This window comes from Mustela lutreola, chromosome 7, assembly GCF_030435805.1.
Source record: "Mustela lutreola isolate mMusLut2 chromosome 7, mMusLut2.pri, whole genome shotgun sequence".
Classification (NCBI taxonomy): domain Eukaryota; kingdom Metazoa; phylum Chordata; class Mammalia; order Carnivora; family Mustelidae; genus Mustela; species Mustela lutreola.
This window is the reverse complement of record NC_081296.1, coordinates 56,364,895-56,385,654: the sequence shown is the minus strand read 5'-3', so window position 1 is coordinate 56,385,654 and position 20,760 is coordinate 56,364,895. Positions and strand designations below refer to the sequence as shown.

The 20,760-nt window shown below is 40.9% G+C and overlaps 1 protein-coding gene across 3 annotated transcripts; it reads right to left on the bottom strand.

Annotated features, from left to right (window-relative positions):
* Positions 1-3,050: 3,050 nt before the first annotated feature.
* Positions 3,051-20,717, bottom strand: RAB2B (RAB2B, member RAS oncogene family). 3 transcript variants are annotated; one of them, XM_059180960.1, is made up of 8 exons: positions 20,522-20,717; positions 20,225-20,296; positions 16,739-16,806; positions 10,090-10,172; positions 9,781-9,873; positions 6,153-6,264; positions 5,674-5,742; positions 3,051-4,678 (listed from the first exon to the last, which is right to left on the bottom strand). In XM_059180960.1, the coding sequence occupies exons 1-8, from the start codon at positions 20,565-20,567 to the stop codon at positions 4,571-4,573; spliced, it is 651 nt and encodes a 216-aa protein (XP_059036943.1). In that variant the 5' UTR covers positions 20,568-20,717; the 3' UTR covers positions 3,051-4,570. The 3 variants fall into 3 exon arrangements, with proteins under 3 accessions (XP_059036943.1, XP_059036944.1, XP_059036945.1); XM_059180961.1 differs by lacking the exon at positions 20,522-20,717 and adding an exon at positions 14,078-14,169 and having other exon boundaries at positions 20,225-20,241; XM_059180962.1 differs by lacking the exons at positions 20,225-20,296; positions 20,522-20,717 and adding an exon at positions 14,078-14,166.
* Between the last annotated feature and the right edge of the window lie 43 nt (positions 20,718-20,760).

Sequence of the window (20,760 nt, the reverse complement as noted above, 5' to 3'; positions counted from 1 at the left end):
TCTCCCTCGGCTCCGCCCACCTACCCCGCAACCCACCAATGGCAGGGCTAACGCCCGGCCTCTTCCAGCAAGGTAGTGTGAGTGCCATCCAGGAAGTCTCTCGAGAGTAGGAGGTCCTAAAAGGCTGAGAAGGGTACGTAGGCAACCACAGATATGCCTGATTGAAAATAAAATCTGGCGGCAGCTTGCCTTTGACTGCTCAGTTCGCAGGCGTTTAGGCCTCTCGGCATCTTTTTTTTTTTTTTTTTTTTTTAAACCCCCGCCGGTGGGGGCGCTCTAAACGAAAACATTTAGTTACCTGTTTAGGGAAGCCATCTTGAATGCGGCCGGTTCCTTGGGGACGGGAAAGAGGAAGGAGTATTTTAAGGAGTTTGAATCCGTTTTCCGAGTTCTGTCGAACTGCTTAAATCCAGCCCCAACATATGTTATGTAATCAGAATGTCCTCAATCACGATGGTCAGGAATAGGGCTTAATGTGGTTACAGGCAACCACCATCCCCCCATATGAGTGAAGAGATATTATAAATCAAAGCTGCAACAAAAATCATTTTTTTTGGAATGAGAGTGCGTTTTCACAGTCCTTTATACACACCTCACCACTCAGAATATCAGCATAAGACCAACGTAGGTTATATATATTCTAGATGCTTCTAATCCTAATGCTTAAGTTGCAAGTTTTCCAGTGTTGGGTTTGACAGTACAGGGGCCTGAGAGTCTCACATAAATGAACAGGGTTTAGGGAAGACTATTTTTTAAAGACCCCAAATTAACCAACAGGCTCAAAAGTGTGAGTACCGATAGAGCACATGATGGAAGCCTTCGAGGAGAGATTAGAAGTGAAGAGGGTCATCAGAGGACAGCCTTAGAAACATAGGCTGAGGGTGCCTGGGTGGCTCAGTGGGTTAAGCCGCTGCCTTCGGCTCAGGTCATGATCTCAGGGTCCTGGAATGGAGTCCCGCATGGGGCTCTCTGCTCAGCAGGGAGCCTGCTTCCTCCTCTCTCTGCCTGCCTCTCTGCCTACTTGTGATCTCTCTCTGTCAAATAAATAAATAAAATCTTTAAAAAAAAAAAAAAAAAAAGAAAAGAAACATAGGCTGAAAGAGAATAATCTCCTGGTAATAGCAGTTACACTAGAAAGGAATTAATTTTATTGTAGGTAGGGGACGCTTGCATGGCTCTGTCGGCTAACATTTGCCTTCCACTCAGGTCATAATCCCAGGATCCTGGGATCCAACCCCATGTCAGGCTCCCTGCTCATCGAGGAACCTGCTTCTCCCTCTCCCCTGTGCCCACCGCTCCCCTGCTTGTGCTGTCAAATAAATAAGTAAAATCTTAAAATAAAAATTATTGTAGATGAAATTCTCTTGTGCTCAATGACACTTCCCTATATTTCCTAGTAGACACTTCTACTGCAATTACAACTTGCTACAGGTAGGCTTTTTGAACTTGTGAGTGAAGGGAGTCCTTTCAGATCATTAAAGCTATTTCTCCAGGCTCCTGGAAGGCTCAGGGCGTTAAGCCTCTGCCATTGGTCATGATCTCAGGGTCCTGGATCAAAACCCAGTATGAGGTTCTCTGCTCAGCAGGGAGCCTGCTTCCCCCTCTCTCTCTGCCTACTTGTCATCTCTGTGTCAAATAAATAATAAAATCTTAAAAAAACAAAAAGGTATTTCTCAAGGAATAACATATTTGCATAGTCACACATAACAGGAACTCAGAGAGGGTAAGGAATCATAGGAATCAATACTTTTTATCACACGAGTAGTTAAGACTTGGCCAAATACATTTCCCTATGTACTGAGCAAAAATCCATTGGCTAAATTTCCCCTTGGCTACTGCTATCATCATTATCAATTTGAGGTCAGTATTAGAATTTACCAAAACAATTTACCAACTGTGACTTTGGTGTTTGTCTATAGATGCATATACAGCAATGACCTTAATTACATTTATGGAATGAAAACCAGTAGGTTCTTTTTGCTTATTTAGTATAAAATAAACCTATCAAAGGAACAAGTTGCAGACATTTATGGAAAAGGGAAAGGCTGTGGCCTGCTCTACTAATTTCTACTAAACGCAATGATCTGTAAGTAGTAGGATTTAGACTGTTGGTTTTAAGAAAGATTTCCAGTGGTCCTGCCCACCCCTGCTTTTCAAGAAAAAAGACTGCTACTTTACTTTACCTGCTACTACGGGGGGCGGAGAGGGGGGGCACTTGAACTTAGGACCCCAAGATCAAGAGTCATTTCCTCTATCAACTGAGCCAGAAAGGTGCCCCTGGTGCTGGCCTTTTAAAGTCAAACAATGCCCTTTTTACTTCCTAACTACCATTCTTCACATGGAGGTGGGGAAACTTCCTGTAATTTTTCATGACCATTTCACTCTGAGTATCAGCAATTATCAGTACAAGTCATGAATTTGCCCAAGTAGTTTTCTCATGCTTTCCTTCCACTGGTGAAACACCCAAGTACAGAAGGTTATGAGTGCTTTGCATTTTTTTTTTAAGTTTAATTTTTTCAGTAATCTCTACACCCAACAGGGAGATCAAACTCACAATCCCAACACCAAGTCCATGCTCTACTGACTGAGCAAGCCAGGTACCCCTCAGAATCCCTGGGGCTTGGAAATTTCTGTACAGAAACTACAAAATTATATTTAGTTTTGTCCCAGGCATGAGGGGGGCAGGCTAACCCCAAAGTCAACAGCCTCAAATCCTTTTTGGAATGAGGTAGGATTTTTTAGAAAAGCATAATCAAAGCACTACCCCAAATGTTCTCCCAACTTCCTGTGGTGTAGTGTTAACTATTATTACTATTACAGAGAGCAAATGGATGTATCTGCACTTCTGAGCACCAGGTGATGTATGAAGTGTTGAATCGCTATACTGTACACCTGAAACTAAACTGTACGTTAACTGCAGTTTAAATAAAAACTTAAAAAATGAGTGTATCTCAAAGTGGCTTCTTCCAATACCTTTGATACAATTTCCTAGAAGGAGATTATCTACATAGGTTTAGGATAAAATCAGAAAAATCACATGAAATATAAGCTGCTTGGATACATGCATATATATTTAATAATGAAACAATTTTTCAACAAAAAACTTAGAAAAATTCATGAGACCTCAATGCTGTGGAAGAGAAAGGGACATCAAGGCAGAAGATACAAAAACTGACTCAGAAGGGTGCCTGATAAGTGAAGCAAGGCAAATTTGCTTAGCATTTTAGTAAATGCCCTTGAAAAGAAAAATGGCTGGAGGTACCCACTTATTTGACTACTTGGAAGCTGACAGCCTTACTGTATGCTGCACGGAATGGAGGCAAAAAGCCAGGGAAGGGAGAGAAGGACAAGGGGTAAGAGCAGTATGGAATCTAGGGTAAGCAGATGAAAGAAACTGAGAGAGTTACAAAGAGATGACTCAAGCCTTTTGTTTCCTCTGCAGTCTACAATAAACTTGTTCCAAGTCTTTAAATACGTCAGTCAAGTCCAATGATCACATAGTAAGTAGCACTAGGCACTGTGAAGGAATAGTGGAAGAAGCAGTTTACAAAAGTAAAGGGATAACATGGTTCCTGCTCTGAAGGAGCTTACAGCCTAGATGGGAGACAGATTCCACACACAAAACAAATTTACAAAGTAACATAAATATAAATAAATATACATATGAACAACATATGAAAGCTTAAGGGGTGCTGGGTCAATAATTATTTAGAAGTCCCTAGGTCAAAGAAGGCTTTCTGAAGGAAAAATTTGGGGACTGAGTATAATGTTAGCAGAGAATAGGACATATGCAAAGGCATAAAAGTGGAAATAAACATATTATGTCCAGTAAACAGATTAGCTTGATTAGAAAGTCTAAACAGGTCTTGTTGAGAAGTGTAGTGAAACAGTAAGGGGTTAATTTGGTGAAAGACACTGCAGTGTTAGGTCTGGTCCCTAAAACAAACAGGGAAAGAGGTTTCCTTTAGGTAGTGATGATAATAAGTAGCCCCAGGTCCAGGAACAACTCCACTGCTCTCAAAAGTTTTATAGTTACTCTGAGACAGAGAAACTAGCAACGGGATGGGAGAAAATTATTCAGCATCCTTGAGCAGCTCAAGTTGAAGGAACTGCCTTCTCCAAGAACTCTTACAAAGTGGCAAGTGAAAACAATCAATGAAATTCCCAGATACAGGATCCACCATCCAAATGCCAACCAGCCAGAACACAGTAAAATCAAGTGCTCAAGCAGAATGTCCTAGACCCTTGTTACTAATTCCTGGTAGGGAGCCAATTGTGTATGCTTATAAAATAATTTATTTTTGAGCTACCATGACAATCAACTTTGATCCTAACACTTTAGAAATTAAAATAGGAGGATGAGAAGAGCCCTAATCTTTAGGGAATGCTCACGTCCCTGAAGGAGGACAAGTCAGTAAGGGCCCAAGTTCTTCCCTGGTCTTTAAGTGGAAAGGCAAAACATCACACCTTGAAAAGAGGCTTTTCTCAGCCAGAGCAAGTAAGACCTCTTTCTTTAAGCCTATTGATCTGAAGCTGTTCCAGGAAGGAAAAAAGAGTCCAGACTAGATATTCAGCAGCAGCCGGAGTCGGACCCTATTTCACTAGAGTTCCGCTGTGAGGCGCTGGTTCCTACTGATGTTGAAATACACTGCTGAGGACCAATCTTGATGCCATTTGCCTGTAAAAGAAAAAAGTCAAGAGTTCCCACCTCAGTACTAAAGTAACTGGGATAAAAGGAATAAAAAGAGAAATCAGAAATTATACTTTCTAGAAGCAGATATGGCTTTGGCAGGTAACCATGTGCTCTAGCCAAACTGTTGTGGAACAACTGTGGAACAATAATCTTCAACAATAAAGATGAGATGACCAGTTCAGATATAAGTATTCTGGATGACTACAAGTGACTCTTATGCCCATTTCTTTTTTTTTTAAGGGAGGGAGGAGGGGAAGGGGCAGAAGGAAAGGGAGAAAGAATCTTTAAGCAGTCTCCAAGCCCAGTGCAGAGCCCAACGCAGGACTTGATCTCACAACCCTGAGATCCTGACCTGCGCGGAAATCAAGAGTCAGATGCTTATGGACTGAGCCACCTAGGCACCTGTCTTGTGCCCATTTTTAAAGTGATAGCTGTACTTAGGTTTCATAGCTATGTGCAGAATCAGGATGAGATTAGGTAAGAGCAGGAGGAGTGAAAGAGTAGATATTAACATATAATTCTTTTTTGTTTTGTTAAAACCCATTTGAATGTAAGATTTGCCCTAACAATAAATGTCTCTGTGCTTAAGTTAAAAAAAAAAAAAAAAAGTTTTTTTTTTGTTTTGTTTTGATATAGAATCTGCTTTACAGAAATGGCCCATTGAGCAGTTAAGAATTACATCACCCTAAACACTGGGATAGTAAAAACTGAGGTTGCAAAGAAAACTTCCCATATTGTATATACATTTTACATTACCAACTAATCATCTCTTCAAGCATTCTGAGCCCCAGACTTGAGGAAAAACAACAAAACAGAAAATGATGACAGATTTGTGTCCCTACATTAAAAAAAATCAAGTATGATTTGGCATAGTTTCAAATAGCATGATGTTAGAAAGGAAATGCTTACATTATAGAAAATTTCTTATCCTCTTTAACACAAAGCAAAGTTAACTGTCAGCCCCCCCGACCCTTTCTCACCTCATTGTGGACATCAAATAAACCCTGCTGGATCTTCCTATATATTTCTTTGGCTGTGTTAATGAAGGCCTGAAAGAGACATAAATCATATTATTAGGCTCAAGTTTAGATAGAGAAATTAGAAAAAAGAAATACAAATATTATTCCCACTTGGATTTCTAAGGTATGAATTAGGAACCATTGAGAATAGCTACAGTAGAACCCATGAGACCCTCCAACTAAAATATTTACAAATAACACTGGTGTCTAATCCACACTTACTAATTAATGTTACACAAGGCAAAAATGAAACTCCACTGTAGGAATCAAGGCAAAAAAAAAAAAAAAAAAGACAATTCCCTCAAAGGGAGACATATAGTCAATGGGACAACAAAATATCCTTTCCCTATCTATGGTCTTATAGAAGAAAATTCTGAATAAAAGAATAAAGATATGATGTCATCTCCCAAAAGCTTTCCCTATTCTTTCCCAAGTAATACCTCTTCAACATTGCAGGCTGTTTTGGCTGAAGTTTCCATGAAGATAAGTCCATGCTCCCGAGCAAAGGCCTCTCCTTCTTCTCTCTTCACATCCCTACGGGACTCTAAGTCACTGCAAGAGATTAATTGGGAAGACAACTAAAAAGAGATCCAAGTAAAAGAAGAAACTCTTACTCTAAAAGAATCCCATGGCTGTTTCAACCACCAATTAATAATACATAAAAAATGTAGATCCTACATGATATTCTCTTATACAGGGTTACTGATTTCTGTAGCTTCTTGGAAAATTGTTCTTTAACTGCATGGTTGAGGATAATATGTATTCTCTTATGGAAAAAAAGATTTATAAAAAGTTAGGCAAGCCCCACAGTTACTCAAGGCTTACTGTGCTCCATGTTTCTTTTTAGAATGAGATCCAGTGAGAGCCAAGGAAAGAAGATAAAAGGGAAATTCCAATTGTTAGAAAGGAGAAAGCCCCATCCCATAAAGTCAGATGCCCCATCCCATAGCAGTGTCTTCCTCCTTTACTGGAATCAACCCATAAGAACAGAGAATGTCAGGAATAAGAACACAGCTGTCTTAATTCTCACTAGTCTCATTAATAACATATATAATAGCAGCTTGCCACCAGGGAAATAAAAGACTCAAGACAAAAATGTATAAAGTTGGGTGATATGAGGGGAAAAAAGATACAGCCACAGACTGAGAAACAGAATCAGGTATATGGAAAGACTTTATGACAAGAAAGGATAAAAGGCTTCAGATAAGGTAAGGATAGACTGTATGATTTCCATTTTTCTAACTGGAAATTTGCATTTCAGAGATTTCCAGCCTTCCAACGATGAAAAGAAATCAAAGAGTAAGCCCACAGTGGGGCGCCTAGGGGGCTCAGTTGTTAACAGTCTTCGGCTCAGGTCCTGATCCCAGAGTCCTGGGATCAAGCCCCACATTGGGCTTCCTGCTCAGTGGGAAGCCTGCTCTCCCCTTCCCACTTCCCCTGATTGTGTTCCCTCTCTCACTATCTGTCAAATAAATAAAATCTTACAAAAAAAAAAAGTAAGCCCACAAAAGAACAGCAAATCTATAAAATATCTATTTATCATTCACCAGCTGTGTAAAGACCAGGGAAGAACTCCCCATCTAAATGTCTACACCTAGGGGCACCTGGGTGGCTCAGTGGGTTAAAACTTCTGCCTTCGGCTCAGGTCATGATCCCAGGATCCTGGGATCCAGCCCCGCATCGGGCTCTCTGTTCAGCAGGGAGCCTGCTTCCCTTCCTCTCTCTCTGCCTGCCTCTCTGTCTACTTGTGATTTCTCTCTGTCAAATAAATAGGTAAAGTCAACATACATACATACATACATACATGTCTACACTAGACCAGCTGCTCCTCTAAGCTCCAGATCTCCTCTATTTGTCTGTTCTTCATTTCCAGTCTGATGTGTAAAAGGCCCCCTACACATACATCAAAATAGAACTTGATCTTTTCCCCCTAACTGCTTCTGCCCCAGGCTTCCACATCTCCATTCAGCACAGAAGCTAAATCCAGGACATCATTATTTCAACACCTTTTCCTTCTTCATTCCAAATACCCAATTCATCCCAAAGCAAGGAACTTCCAAAATGCACCTTAACATGTGTCACCATTTTCCCTCTCTGGTGTCATCACCTGAGTTCACGTCATCATTCACATTTAGACTACAGAAATGAACGTCCCACTTCAACCCCTGATCCCCTCCAGAGTGATCTTTTAAAATCTAATCAAGCCACGTCTCTGCTTAAAACTCTTAAAAGCTTCCTACTGTATTTAGAATAAAATATGTAAGGATTGAAAGTGCTGAATTCTGGCCCCTTCTTACCTTCCCAACCACATCTTGTACCATTCCCCCTTGATTCAGCCCAACATACTGATTTCCTTCAATGCCATGACCTTGCCAAGGTTCTTCCCAGTTCAAGGTTTTCAGTTTGTTCAACCTTTCTGATACTTTTCTCTTTTTCAAACCATGCCCACTGAACTCTTACCTATCCTTCAGATTCCAGCTTAACCACCACCCTTTATTAAAAATAGTACCCTGGTTTTACTTACTTGTGGAGCATAAGGAATAACACAGACGACATGGGGAGATCGAGGGAGAAGTGAGCTGGGGGAAATCGGACGGGGAGACAAACCACGAGAGACTATAGACTCTGAGAAACAAACTGAAGGTTTTGGAGGGGAGGGAGTGGGGGGTTGGGTGTGCCCGGTGGTGGGTATTGAGGAGGGCACATATTGCATGGAGCACTGGGGTGTGGTGCATCAAAAATGAATTTTGGAACACTGAAAAAAAATAAAGTTTTTAAAAAAATTAAAAATAGTACCCTGTTACTCTCTTTTATAGCACCTTTCTTTCCTTCACTGTATTTATCACAATTTGTAATTAGACATAAATCCCTTTATATTTAATATTTATGTCGCCAATAAACTATAAGCTCCATAGAATCAGGGGCATGACTCTTCTTCTCTCACCTTGTACTCTCAGGATCTGGCAAATATACATTTAGAACACAGTTCAAATAAATAAGTATAATAAGTCTGTGGTCGCAGCTCTCTCAAATGGTACACTTTAGGCACTACTACAAACCCACAGGAGTGCCACAGGATACTTTCTTATTTTTTTGCCACAGGATAAATTTTCGAGGGAAACGCAGTTAACACTCAACATTAAAACACCACATGAGTTGTAAGCTTAAGACTGTTTGCAAGATCACTGTCAGATCAAAACAGATCCTGTTCAATATTTGCATATGTTTGTGGAACCTGAATTTTTGGCAGTTGCTATGATGAAAAGCAAGTACAAAATTGGGGTGCCTGGGTGGTTCAGTCAGTTAAGCTTTCAACTCTTTTTTTTTTTTTTTTAAAGATTTTATTTATTTATTTGACAGACAGAGATCACAAGTAGGCAGAGAGGCAGGCAGAGAGAGAGAGAGAGAGGAGGAAGCAGGCTCTCCGCGGAGCAGACAGCCCGATGCGGGGCTCGATCCCAGGACCCTGGGATCATGACCTGAGCCGAAGGCAGAGGCTTTAACCCACTGAGCCACCCAGGCGCCCCAAGCTTTCAACTCTTGATTTCAGCTCAGGTCATGATCCTAGGGTTCTGGGATCAAGCCCCATATCAGACTCCCTGCTCAGTGGGAAGCCTGCTTCTCCCTCTCCCACTACCACTCCTACTGCTTGTGTTCCCTCTCCAGCTGTCTCCCTCTCTGTCAAATTAATAAAATCTTTTAAAAAAAAAGAGTCTGACTTTGACCCTCATCATGATCTCAGGATCCTGGGATTGAGCCCCACGTGGGCTCCCTGCTCAGTGAGGAGTCTGCTTGTCCTTCTCCCTCTGCCTGCTGTTCCCCTTGCTTGTGCGCACTCTGTCTCTCTCTCTCCTCATGCATGCATTTTCTCTAAGTAAATAAAAACGTTAAAAACAAAATGGTTAAAATGAAAGTCTACCTTATGCATATTTTACCACAATTATTTTTTTATTTTTTTAAAATAAAGAGCACCATAAACTAAAAAAGTTTAGGGACCAATTAGTTCAATGTCCACAGAGCACTTAACATGACTTCTGGTCCTTATTATTTCTACAAGTAAAATTTTACCTCTTATTCCCAATCAGCATGATAACCATGTTGGAGCTGGAGTGTTGCCGGGCATCCTCTAACCAGGAGGTTAGGTGGTTGAAGGTTTCACGCCTACAGCAGGAAAGTTTAAAAGTGGATCAGAGGTCCATTTCAAAATGCCAAAGGAATTCCAAACACATGGGAAAAGGGGGAAAGTTACATGTGTAATAGAAAATATTAGAGAAGCCTTTCCCCTTTAGTATTCTTACCAGAACCAGAACACAGGAAAGAAAAAGATTTTGAGAACATGGGGAAAAGGCTCCCTCCTGCCTACCTGATCTGACTCACCTGGTGATGTCATACACTAGCAGTGCTCCAGCTGCTCCCCTGTAGTAGGAACGGGTGATAGAGCGGAAGGATTCTTGCCCAGCCTTTCCCACCAACATGGCAACAAAAAAAATCCCAACAAAACCAGGTTATTTCCAGAGAAAGGACTTGATCACGTGCCACTCTAACACAAAGGACTTAACTTAATGACAAAGACATTCTCATACATTTTCCAATATCCTCTAGGAGAGAACTGGAAATAAGACTAGAAACTCAAGAGCATTTCAATCCCCACATGATGCTGAACACAGCACATTAACCTATTTATATTCTTTTATCTGTAAAAAGGAAACTATCTTAAAATGCTAATTCCTTGTCTAATGGAATTGGGTCCATTCCAATGGGTCAATGTAGAAAAGCAGTCAGATACAAAGCACTTAATTTGGGTATATGCTGACACTTAGTGTTCCACCACTAAAGATGGGACTACCAAGGGATCTTGTCATAGCAAGTAAGAACAAGGAATAGGGAAAGAAGCCCACGGTCCAGGACAGAGTCTTCCTTAAAAAAATATATATATATTCAGGGGCGCCTGGGTGGCTCAGTTGTTAAGTGTCTGCCTTCAGCTTAGGTCATGATACCAAGGTCCTGAGATTAAGCCTCACATTGGGCTCCCTGCTCAGCAGGAAGCCTGCTTCTCCCTCTCCCGCTCCCCCTGCTTGTGTTCCCTCTCTCCCTGTGTCTGTCTCTGTCAAATGAATGAACAAAATCTTTAAAAAACAAAAAACAAATGTTTATACTCATCTCATTTCCAAATGGGGCCAAGATATTTATAACTGAGCAATTTTTTTTAAGATTTTATTTATTTATTTAACAGAGAGTGATCACAAGTAGGCAGAGAGGCAGGCAGAGAGTGAATACTAATAATATTAGTGAATAGTATTCAGTGAATACTAATAATAACACAAATAGGAAAACTGAACCTCAAAAGTTACAAAATCCGTAACTACTGAATACACAATTAAACTCAGGATCTTAGTGTACCCTAGCTCCAAGGTTTGTTCTATTAGCCATTACATCATACAATCTAAACCTGGGTTTGAAGGTGAGAAGAGAGCTCCAGTACATTAATTGTAAGGTTATTCTTCCAACAACATGAGACTCTCTTTCTACAAGAATAATACAAATGTTTTAGTGAGCTGTGTGCCTCTTAGAACACCAAAATTAAAAATAATTCTAAAGAACTTTGTTGGTGGGGTGCCTGAGTGGCTCAGTTGTTAAGCATCTGCCTTTCGCTCAGGTCATGATCCCAGGGTCCTGGGATGGAGCCCCACATCAGGCTCTCTGCTCCACAGGAAGCCTGCTTCTCCCTCCCACTCCCCCTGCTGTGTTCCCTCTCTCACTGTGTGTGTGTGTCTCTCTCTCTCAAAGAAATAATTAAAATCTTAAAAAAAAAAAAGGACTTTGTTGGTAATATTAATGTTACTTTAAGATTTAAAACATGTTTTTCCTCTCTAAGAGCTCACTTAACGTTTTATTTAGTCCCAAATAGTTTTAGGTCTTAAATTATTTGATTCCCATTTTGCTTTTACCTTTTTCTTCTCTTCTGCTGCTGTTGAAAGGCCCCTCCCTCCCTGTGTTGTTCTAGGAACTAAAGGGAAATCTTGAGGGAGACCTATGATGGTTGAAGCACATGGCAGCATCTAACTTAGGCAGCCAAAAATACTTCCAGGGGCTCATCAGAAAATGCCTCTTAAAAACAGATCCCTTGGGCACCTGGGTGGTAGCTGTCGGTTGAGTGTCTGACTTGATTTCAACCCAGGTCCTGGTGGTGGGATCAAACCCATGTTGGGCTCCCCACTGAGGGGGAAGTCTCCTTCTCCCTCTGCCCCCTCCCCCTGCTTGCAAGCATGTCTCAAGCTCTCTAAAATAAATAAATAATTAAAAAAAAAAAAAAAAAAACAAACCCAGTTCAGTCAGTTACGCATCTGCCTTACACTCAGGTCAAGATCCCAGAGTCCTGGGATTGAGCCCCATGTCGGGCTCCCTGCTCAGTGGGGAGTCTGCTTCTCACCTTCCCTCTGCCCCATCCCAACTTTTTTTTTTCCTCTCTCGCTCTCAAAATAAATAAAATGTATTTTTTAAGTTAAAAATTAAAAATCAGGGGCCCCTGGGTGGCTCAGTGGATTAAGCCGCTGCCTTCGGCTCAGGTCATGATCTCAGGGTCCTGGGATCGAGCCCCGCATCGGGCTCTCTGCTCAGCAGGGAGCCTGCTTCCCCCTCTGTCTCTGCCTGCCTCTCTGCCTACTTGTGATCTCTCTCTCTGTCAAATAAAATAAATAAAATCTTTAAAAAAAAAAAAATTAAAAATCAAAAATCAAATACATTTACTTCTTCATCTCATTCTAGTTCATCAATGGTTTTGCTGAACCAATAACCTAGAAAGAGTGAGTGGTTCCCTTTGGGCTGGTCCATGTTGATATTAGGTATCTTTGTCCAACCCCATTAAACAAATCTAAATCAGCACAGAATTAAGATGAAGATATAAAGTATATAAAAATAATTAACACCTTTTGAATTTCTCCCAAGTGGAAGAATTGTATTATGGTTTCAAGATACATACAATTAAACCTCACACAACATGGGTTTGAACAGCTCTGGTTCATTTACAGATTCTTTATAGCACAGCACTGTAAATGCATTTACTCCCTAATGGTTTTTTTTCAATTTTTTAATTTTGTTTTAAGCCCCAATGCAGGGTTTGAACTCACAACCCTGACATCAATACTTGAGCTGAAATCAAGAGTCAGATGCTTAACTAACTGAGCCAGCCAGGCACACCTCTCCCTTAAGGGTTTTTTTAGGTTTTTTTTTAAGACTTTCATTCATTTCTTTGACAGAAAACGCACACAAGCAGGAGGAGTGCAGACAGAGGGAGAGGGAGAAGCAGGCTCCCCTCCAAGTAGAGAGCCCGATGCAAGGCTCAATCCCAGGACCCTGGGATCATGACCTGAGCCAAAGGCAGATGTCTAACCCACTGAGCCACCTAAGCATCCCTCCCTTGTTTTTTTTTTTTTTTTAAGATTTTATTTATTTATTTATTTGACAGAGATCACAAGTAGGCAGAGAGAGAGGAAGAGAAGTAGGCTCCCTGCTGAGCAAAGAACCAGACATGGGGCTTGATCCCAGGGCCCTGGGATCATGACCTGAGCTAAAGGCAGAGGCTTTAACCCACTGAGCCACCCAGGTGCCCCTCCCTTATGGTTTTCTTAACATTTTATTTTCTCTATCTTACTAGAAACAAAATATGTGTTAATCCATTTTTTTATGTTATGGGTAACCCTTCTGGTCAACAGGAGATTATTAGGAGCTAAGTTTTTGAGGATGCCTGGCTAGCTTAATCAGAATGGCATGTGACCCTTGATCTCAGGGTCATGAGTTCAAGCCGAAGCCCCACGCTGGATGTAGAGATTACTTAAAATAAATAAATAAATTTTATTTAAAAAGTAGTTAAGTTTTGGGGGAGTCAAAAGTCATATGCAGGGGCGCCTGGGTGGCTCAGTGGGTTAAGGCCTCTGCCTTCAGCTCGGGTCATGATCTCGGGGTCCTGGGATCAAGCCCCGCATGGGGCTCTCTGCTCAGCAGGGAGCCTGCTTCCTCCTCTCTCTCTGCCTGCCTCTCTGCCTACTTGTTATCTCTATCAAATAAATAAATAAAATCTTTAAAAAAAAAAAAAAGTCATATGCAGATTTCTGACTGTTTATGTCCCTAAATCCCATACTGTTAAGGGTCAACTGTCGTTTGAAGTATTTATTCCTATGAGTCAGAAAGGCTCATTTCCTAAGAATCAAAATGCATTACTGAAGTAAAACACAAATGAGCTTGGGATTGACCCGTATTTTATATTAACTAGAGTATAACGCCTCCTCATTTAGCATGGGTTATTTGTACAATATGTACAATATGTACAACCATATGTACAGAGTGAAAAGAGATAAAAACAATATACGGTTCTCCAGGGACATCTGGCTGGCTTGGTGGAACATGCAACTCTTGACCTCAGGGTTGTGAGTTCAAGCCCCATATTGGGCAAGGAGACTACTAAAAAAAAAAAAAAAAAGGTAATACAGGTCTCTAAATCCTTAGCAATAACCAGAACAGTGACAACAAAGCACTAGGTAACTTGATCTCTTTAAAAATTCCCTTCATGGAGCGCCTAGGTGGCTCAGTGGGTTAAAGCCTCTGCCTTCGGGTCAGGTCATAATCCCAGTGTCCTGGGATCCAGCCCCACATCAGGCTCTCTGCTCAGCAGGGAGCCTGCTTCCCCCACTCTCTCTCTGCCTGCCTACTTGTGATCTTGACCCCCCCCCCAAAAAAAAAATCTTTAAGAAAATAAAAATTAAAATTCCCTTCATATTTATAAAAATAAATATTCCCTAAATATTTTCACGTAGGATGACTTTGGGAGTATGTGAGAGAATGGGGGTCAACAAAATGGGAAACTAACATGAGTAACAAGGAGTAGATCAGGACTGACAAGGAAAAAATGATCAGGGTTACCCAGAGAACGGCAAACAAGAAACACAATACATTATAGACAGGAATCTCTTAAAAATTTCAAATACAGGGGCTCCTGGGTGGCTCAGTCATTAAGCGTCTGCCTTTGGCTCAGGTCATGATCCCAGGGTCCTGGGACTGAGCCCCACATCAGGCTCCCTGCTTGGTGGGAAGCCTGCTTCTCCCTCTCCCACTCCCCCTGCTTGTTTTCCCTCACTTTCTGTCAAATAAATTAATAAAATCTTTAAAAAAAATAAAAATAAAAAAGTTTGTGGGGTGCCCGGGTGGGTCAGTCAGTTGGGTGGCTGCCTTCGGCTCAGGTTGTGATCTCGGGGTCCTGGGATGGAGCCCCACATCGGGCTCACTGCTGATCAGGGAGCCTGCTTCTCCACCTCCCTCTGCTACTTCCCCTGCTTGTGTTCTCTGTCAAATAAATAAATGAAATCTTAAAAAAAAAAAGAGCAAGTGTGGAATATTCAGAGGTATATGGCTAGTGCTTCCACTATTAGAGATGTAAGTCTGTTCAAAAGGGCAAAAGGTTTTAAAATACTTGCAAATACAACCAAATAATGTACAAGAGAATATGATTCTAGTTAAAAGCACCTAATAAATCAGCACACCCAGCAAACCCAGTAACAACCATGGAGGCCACCAGAAAAAGACTCTGCTAAAAGGGCTTAGAGCAACTTACTTACAAGTTAACAAGTTAACTTAAAACTGCAAGTTAACTTACAGTTGACTCTGCAACAAGAGGGGAGTTAGGGATTCTGGCCACCATGCAGTCATATAACTCCCTCCTATAGCTTTGACTCCTCCAAACCTTAACTACTAATAACCTACTGTTGACCAGAAGATTTACCCATAATGTATCATGTTAATCAACAAATCATTAAATATTGTATTTTTACAGTAAAATAAGCTAGAGAATAAACTGTTAAAATACACTTACAGTACCATAGTGCACTTATTGACAAAAATTAACATATGAACAGACCTGCACAATTCAAACATATGTTGTTCAAGGATCAATTGTACTTTTAAGACAGATACCTGCATGCATAGGGAGACGGAGGATGGGAGGAGGAGAAAGGGAGAAAAAAAGGAAAATCACTCTACTGCTTATAACTCTAAGGGCTTCAGTTCTTGAGTTTTGAAAAAAACTATATCAAATAAAAAGTAAATAAAAACAGATTTTAGCTGAATATTAAGCAACTCTGTGCTTGCTTTTTTTAAATTCAAATAAAGACAGGGTATTATTTTCCTTAGAGAAGAGAAAAGATACAAATTAAATGAGGTAATATATGTAAAAGCAATTTACGTGGATAAAACAAAATTGTACAAAGTCAAGCTAAATTTTGGGAGTGCCACATTCGTCAAATTTTAAAATATGCATAAACTGACCCAGAATTTCCATCTCTGGGCAGGCATTCCACAGAAATTCTCAAACATTTGCATAAAGATGTGGTAATCAAGGACATTCAATGAAAATTTGCCAAAGTAAAAACTGAAAACCTGAATTTCAATCATTGGGAGGATCATTAAATAAATGATGTTACAGACTTTTTAATGAGTCTATATAGTGGTTAAAAGGAATGAGATAGAGATATATGAATCTACATGAAGTATCCAAAACATAGAAATTATTAAGTAAAAAAACTAATTCACATAGCTAGGTCTACTCAGCTATGATTCTATACAAGTAAAACTAATAAGAACAAAATCACTACCATACATTTGTACATGTATATGTATCTGAACACAAAGAAAGTCTTGAAGTATAACCACTGAAACATTCACACTGGATAGGCAGAAACCAGGAATGGAAGGAAGAGGTTTATGTGTGTAAAAGGGAACATTCAAATTTTACTCTATACACTTACATCGTTTGCTTTTATTTTTACTAGGACAAACTCATACACTACTTGAATAATTTAAAATAAAAATACAAAGATACGGCATTCAGAATTTTAACTGTAACAGATAAAAGTGAAAACTCTTCCCCTACTCTTATGTCTACCATCATCCCCACCCTCATAGCCCCTTGCCCCTCCATCAGCCTTTACTGTTCTGTTTGGATCTTGGTCAGAGACTAAGTAATTCTGTTCTCTCTTACCGTATCCCAGATTTGCAGTTTGATTTGTTTTCCATCAATGTTGACCATACGGGCCCCAAACTCTACACCTGTCAGTGAAGAGCAAAACAAAGGATGTGATTCTCATGAACATCACCCATGTTGAAAGGTTCATGTTTTTCCCCAATATGCCAACTGACTGCTTCTCTGTCTGCACTCAATACCACTATGCCTATTACTGCTATTTGCTACAACTAATTTTGTGTTTCTTAAACCTTCATTTTCCTCCTAGATTTAAAAAATTAAAATCTAGGTGATAATGACTTCAGGAATGTAACCAAAAAGCAGATATGGAGATGAAACTAATTAAGAAGTAGAAAAGATGCATAAATTTTTAGTAATATTAATACTTAAATTTCATTTAGTTTTGTAACTTTATAAAAAAATCGAAAATTTTTGAAGTATTTCCTGTAAGTTTCTTTTTTTTTTTTTTTTTTTTTTTTTTTTTAAGATTTTATCTATTTATTTGACAGAGAGAAATCACAAGTAGACAGAGAGGCAGGTAGAGAGAGAGGAAGGGAAGCAGGCTCCCCGCCGAGCAGAGAGCCCGATGCGGGACTCGATCCCAGGACGCTGAGATCATGACCTGAGCCGAAGGCAGCGGCCTAACCCACTGAGCCACCCAGGCGCCCCTCCTGTAAGTTTCTTGAAGTCACTCCCTAGTCCAATATTTCCTTTTTTGCAATTCCTTAATTTTTTGTTTGAGAAAAGAGCCTACCTAAGAAGTATGTTCTCAAGAATGATACATTTCAGATCTCTACTAATTCCCACAGTTCATCAGAAAATAGCCTTCCTCATAGGATTATGGAAACTGACAGCCTGAATAAACGTTTTAGTCTACCTGGCATTCATCTTCTTTCAAGTAATGTTAGAACAAAACTTGAAATTGAAGGTTGCTCAAATTGAAAATAACTGGGGTGCCTGGGTGGCTCCGTGGGTTAAGCCTCTGCCTTCGGCTCGGGTGATGGTTTCAGGATCCTGGGATAGAGCCCCATGTCCAGCTCTATGGTGGGCGGGAGGCCTGCCTCCCCCTCTCTTTCTGCCTGCCTCTCTGCCTACTTGTGATCTCACTGTCAAACAAATAAATAAAATCTTTAAAAAAATTTGAAAATACTTGATCTTAAGTCAGACAATTTGTCCTGCGGTCTATTTTCATATGGTACTTTTACTAGAGGAATTCTGATTTTCAAGTAAGAAAAAACACTAAAACTTAGCTTCTACTAAAGGGCTGATAGATGCCTATTCAGTGGCTCCACACACAACATTATCTGGACTATCTCTCTCACATGCTGCAGTTAGTAAGACATAAAAAAATGTTTCTTACTACTCTAGACTGCTTTATCAAGAACAGTGATAACTAGTGAAAAAAATCACTAGATTTTTTTTTCTTTCTGGACAACAGAAATGGAATTTCAATAGTGAATTAAAAAAATAGAGCTTGTCTTCTATCCAATTTCCCCCAGTTATGCAGAGATCCTTATATTTTGCATGTATTTTCTATCCAAGTATCTTATCTTGGTATATAAGACTGAATTCAGGGGCACCTGGGTGGCTCAGTGACTTAAACCTCTGCCTTCTGCTCAGGTCATGATCTCAGGGTCCTGAGATCAAGCCCCACATGGGGCTCTCTGCTCAGTGGGGAGCCTGCTTCCCCTTCTCTCTCTGCCTGACTCTCGGCCTATTTGTGATCTCTCTGTCAAATAAATAAATAAAATCTTAAAAAAAAAAAAAAGACTGAATTCAGAAACAGAGTCTACACAGGACTCTGGCAAAAACTTGATCACTTCATTCCTCCACTTTAAAATTTGTTATTTGTAGGGCCCCCGGGGTGGCTCAGTGTGTTAAACATCTGCCTTCACTTCAGGTCATGATCCCAGGGGCATGGGATGAGCCCCACATCAGGCTCCCTGCTCAGCAGAGAGTCTGCTTCTCCCTCTCCCTCTGCTGCTACCCCTGCTTGTGCTTTCTCACTTGCTCGCTCTATCAAATGAATAAATAAAATATTTTTTTAAAATTTTGTCACTTGCTTATTACCTTTAGCTGTTTTATAACTTGGTCTCTAATTTATTCTCCAGCTTTATTTTTTGTCACTCTTCACTTGAAATTTCATGCTCCAGCCATATTAAATCACTTTCTTTTCCAAAGGTAGTCTGATCAGACATTCCTGATCATTTGCAAACATTATTCTCTTCTTGCCCTGACCACCTTTACATCCTTACAACCCCTGTGCCAGGCTAACTCCTATTCATTCAATTTTCAGCCTTTCCAGATAGAGGTAGCAGCCTCTCCTCCCCTTTTACCATAGGAATTTAGTTATCAGCATCTGTTCCAGCCCCACCTCCTATATTGGCAGACTATAAGCTACTTAAGGACAGGCACAACATTTGCCTAGTTAAGCGCTATATATCATTAGCACCTTTTACACTGTGCTCACTTCATATTAACTTAAAAAGATATTTTCCTGTAGATGTTATCCTCTAAATCCTTTTCTAACCCCATTACTTATTTGGCTTTGAATAAGGTGTACAGAAGCAGAAGTAGCTTCAGATTTCAATAAGGTGGTATCTGGAAGTAGTAATATGTTAAGAATAGGAGTTAGGGATTTTATTTTATTTTTTTAGATTTTATTTATTTGACAGAGAGAGAACATAAGTAGGCAGAAAGCAGGCAGAGAGAGAGGGGAAAGCAGGCTCCCCGCTGAGCAGAGAGCCTGATGCAGGGCTCAGATCCCAGGATCCTAATCCCAGGACCCTGAGATCATGACCAGAGCGGAAGACAGAGGCTTTAGCTCGCGGAGCCGATCTGGCGCCCCGGCGTTAGGGATTCTACTCAGAAACTGCATTTGCATGGCAAGAAAGCTAGTTTCATATCCATTACTCATTTGGAGTTGGGTTCTGGAGATTATGGGGAAGGGGTTGCTAAAGTCCCAGGAGGCCCCTGCCTTAATACAAATGTGCAGCAAATGTTTATGCCTTCCATTATCACCAGTGTGATTTTGGAATTCTACTATACTCTTTTCTTTAAAAGTCATTTGCTTCATCTACCTTCTAACTCAAGTCTGGGAGGGCTCTTCAGATTTACTACTTCCTCTCCCAACACACAAAAATCTCTGCGTGTTGGTGGTCACTTTGAAAAACATATGTGACGTTTGCACTAACCACAAAACAAGGTGAGTTTTTTAATAAAGAGTTAAGCTTTCGTGGAATTTTCCATAAACATACAAATTATATTTAGGGGGTAAAAGCCCCACGGCAATGAACCCATATCTCACGCCCATCTCTGAAGTTACCTTTCAATGATTCACTCCCCATTTATCAGCATTGTTAGTCACTCTTTATTTACCGTAACTTTCGACTAGCTTAAAAATAGGAAAAGGTAACTATTCACTTGGAATACCGAAGCCAGCTAACTTCCCACTTCAGCTAGTCAGGTTTCGTTAACTCTTCTGCGACAGGTAGGTGGACCTACCTATTGTGAGGTCGTGGACAGGCTGGAACCGCTTGTCTGTAAACTGCAGGAGGAGACATGACTTCCCCACACCTAAAAAAGGAAGACGCACATTCTACGAGTCACGCGGCCCAAGAACAATCTCGAGTCCGGGCGCCGGGGCTGGGGAAGGGGAGCCCCGAGCCCCGCCCCCGGCCGCCCCGCCCCCGCCCGCTCTTCATTTAATCGCCCAGCCCACTAAATGAGCCCCGCCCCACGCCCCGATTTGTGAACTTCGGATCCCCGCCCCAGCCATGAGGGCAGTCGCCCGCAGCTTACCTGTGTCCCCGATGATGATGTACTTGAAGAGATAAGCATAAGTCATGGTCCCGTTTCCTCTGGATTCCGGGTCCGCCCGACTTCTACAGCCACTTACCTCCGGCCTCTCTAGCCGCGCAATCGACCGATCTCTGGCCCCTCTAGCCCAGATCACGTCTCTATTGCTCTCCCCTGAAATCCTCTCTCGGTCGAAGCGACTGTAATACCCAGACCGCACCTCCAGGGACGCTTTCAACACT

Coding starts and splice junctions, on each gene's coding strand:
- RAB2B (XM_059180960.1), bottom strand. CDS start 20,567: ATGACTTATGCTTATCTCTTCAAGTACATCATCATCGGGGACACAG. Junction 9,874..10,089: donor CTAGTGTATGACATCACCAG/GTGAGTCAGATC, acceptor TTCCTGCTGTAG/GCGTGAAACCTTCAACCACC. Junction 5,743..6,152: donor CAGCCTGCAATGTTGAAGAG/GTATTACTTGGG, acceptor TGTCTCTTTCAG/GCCTTCATTAACACAGCCAA.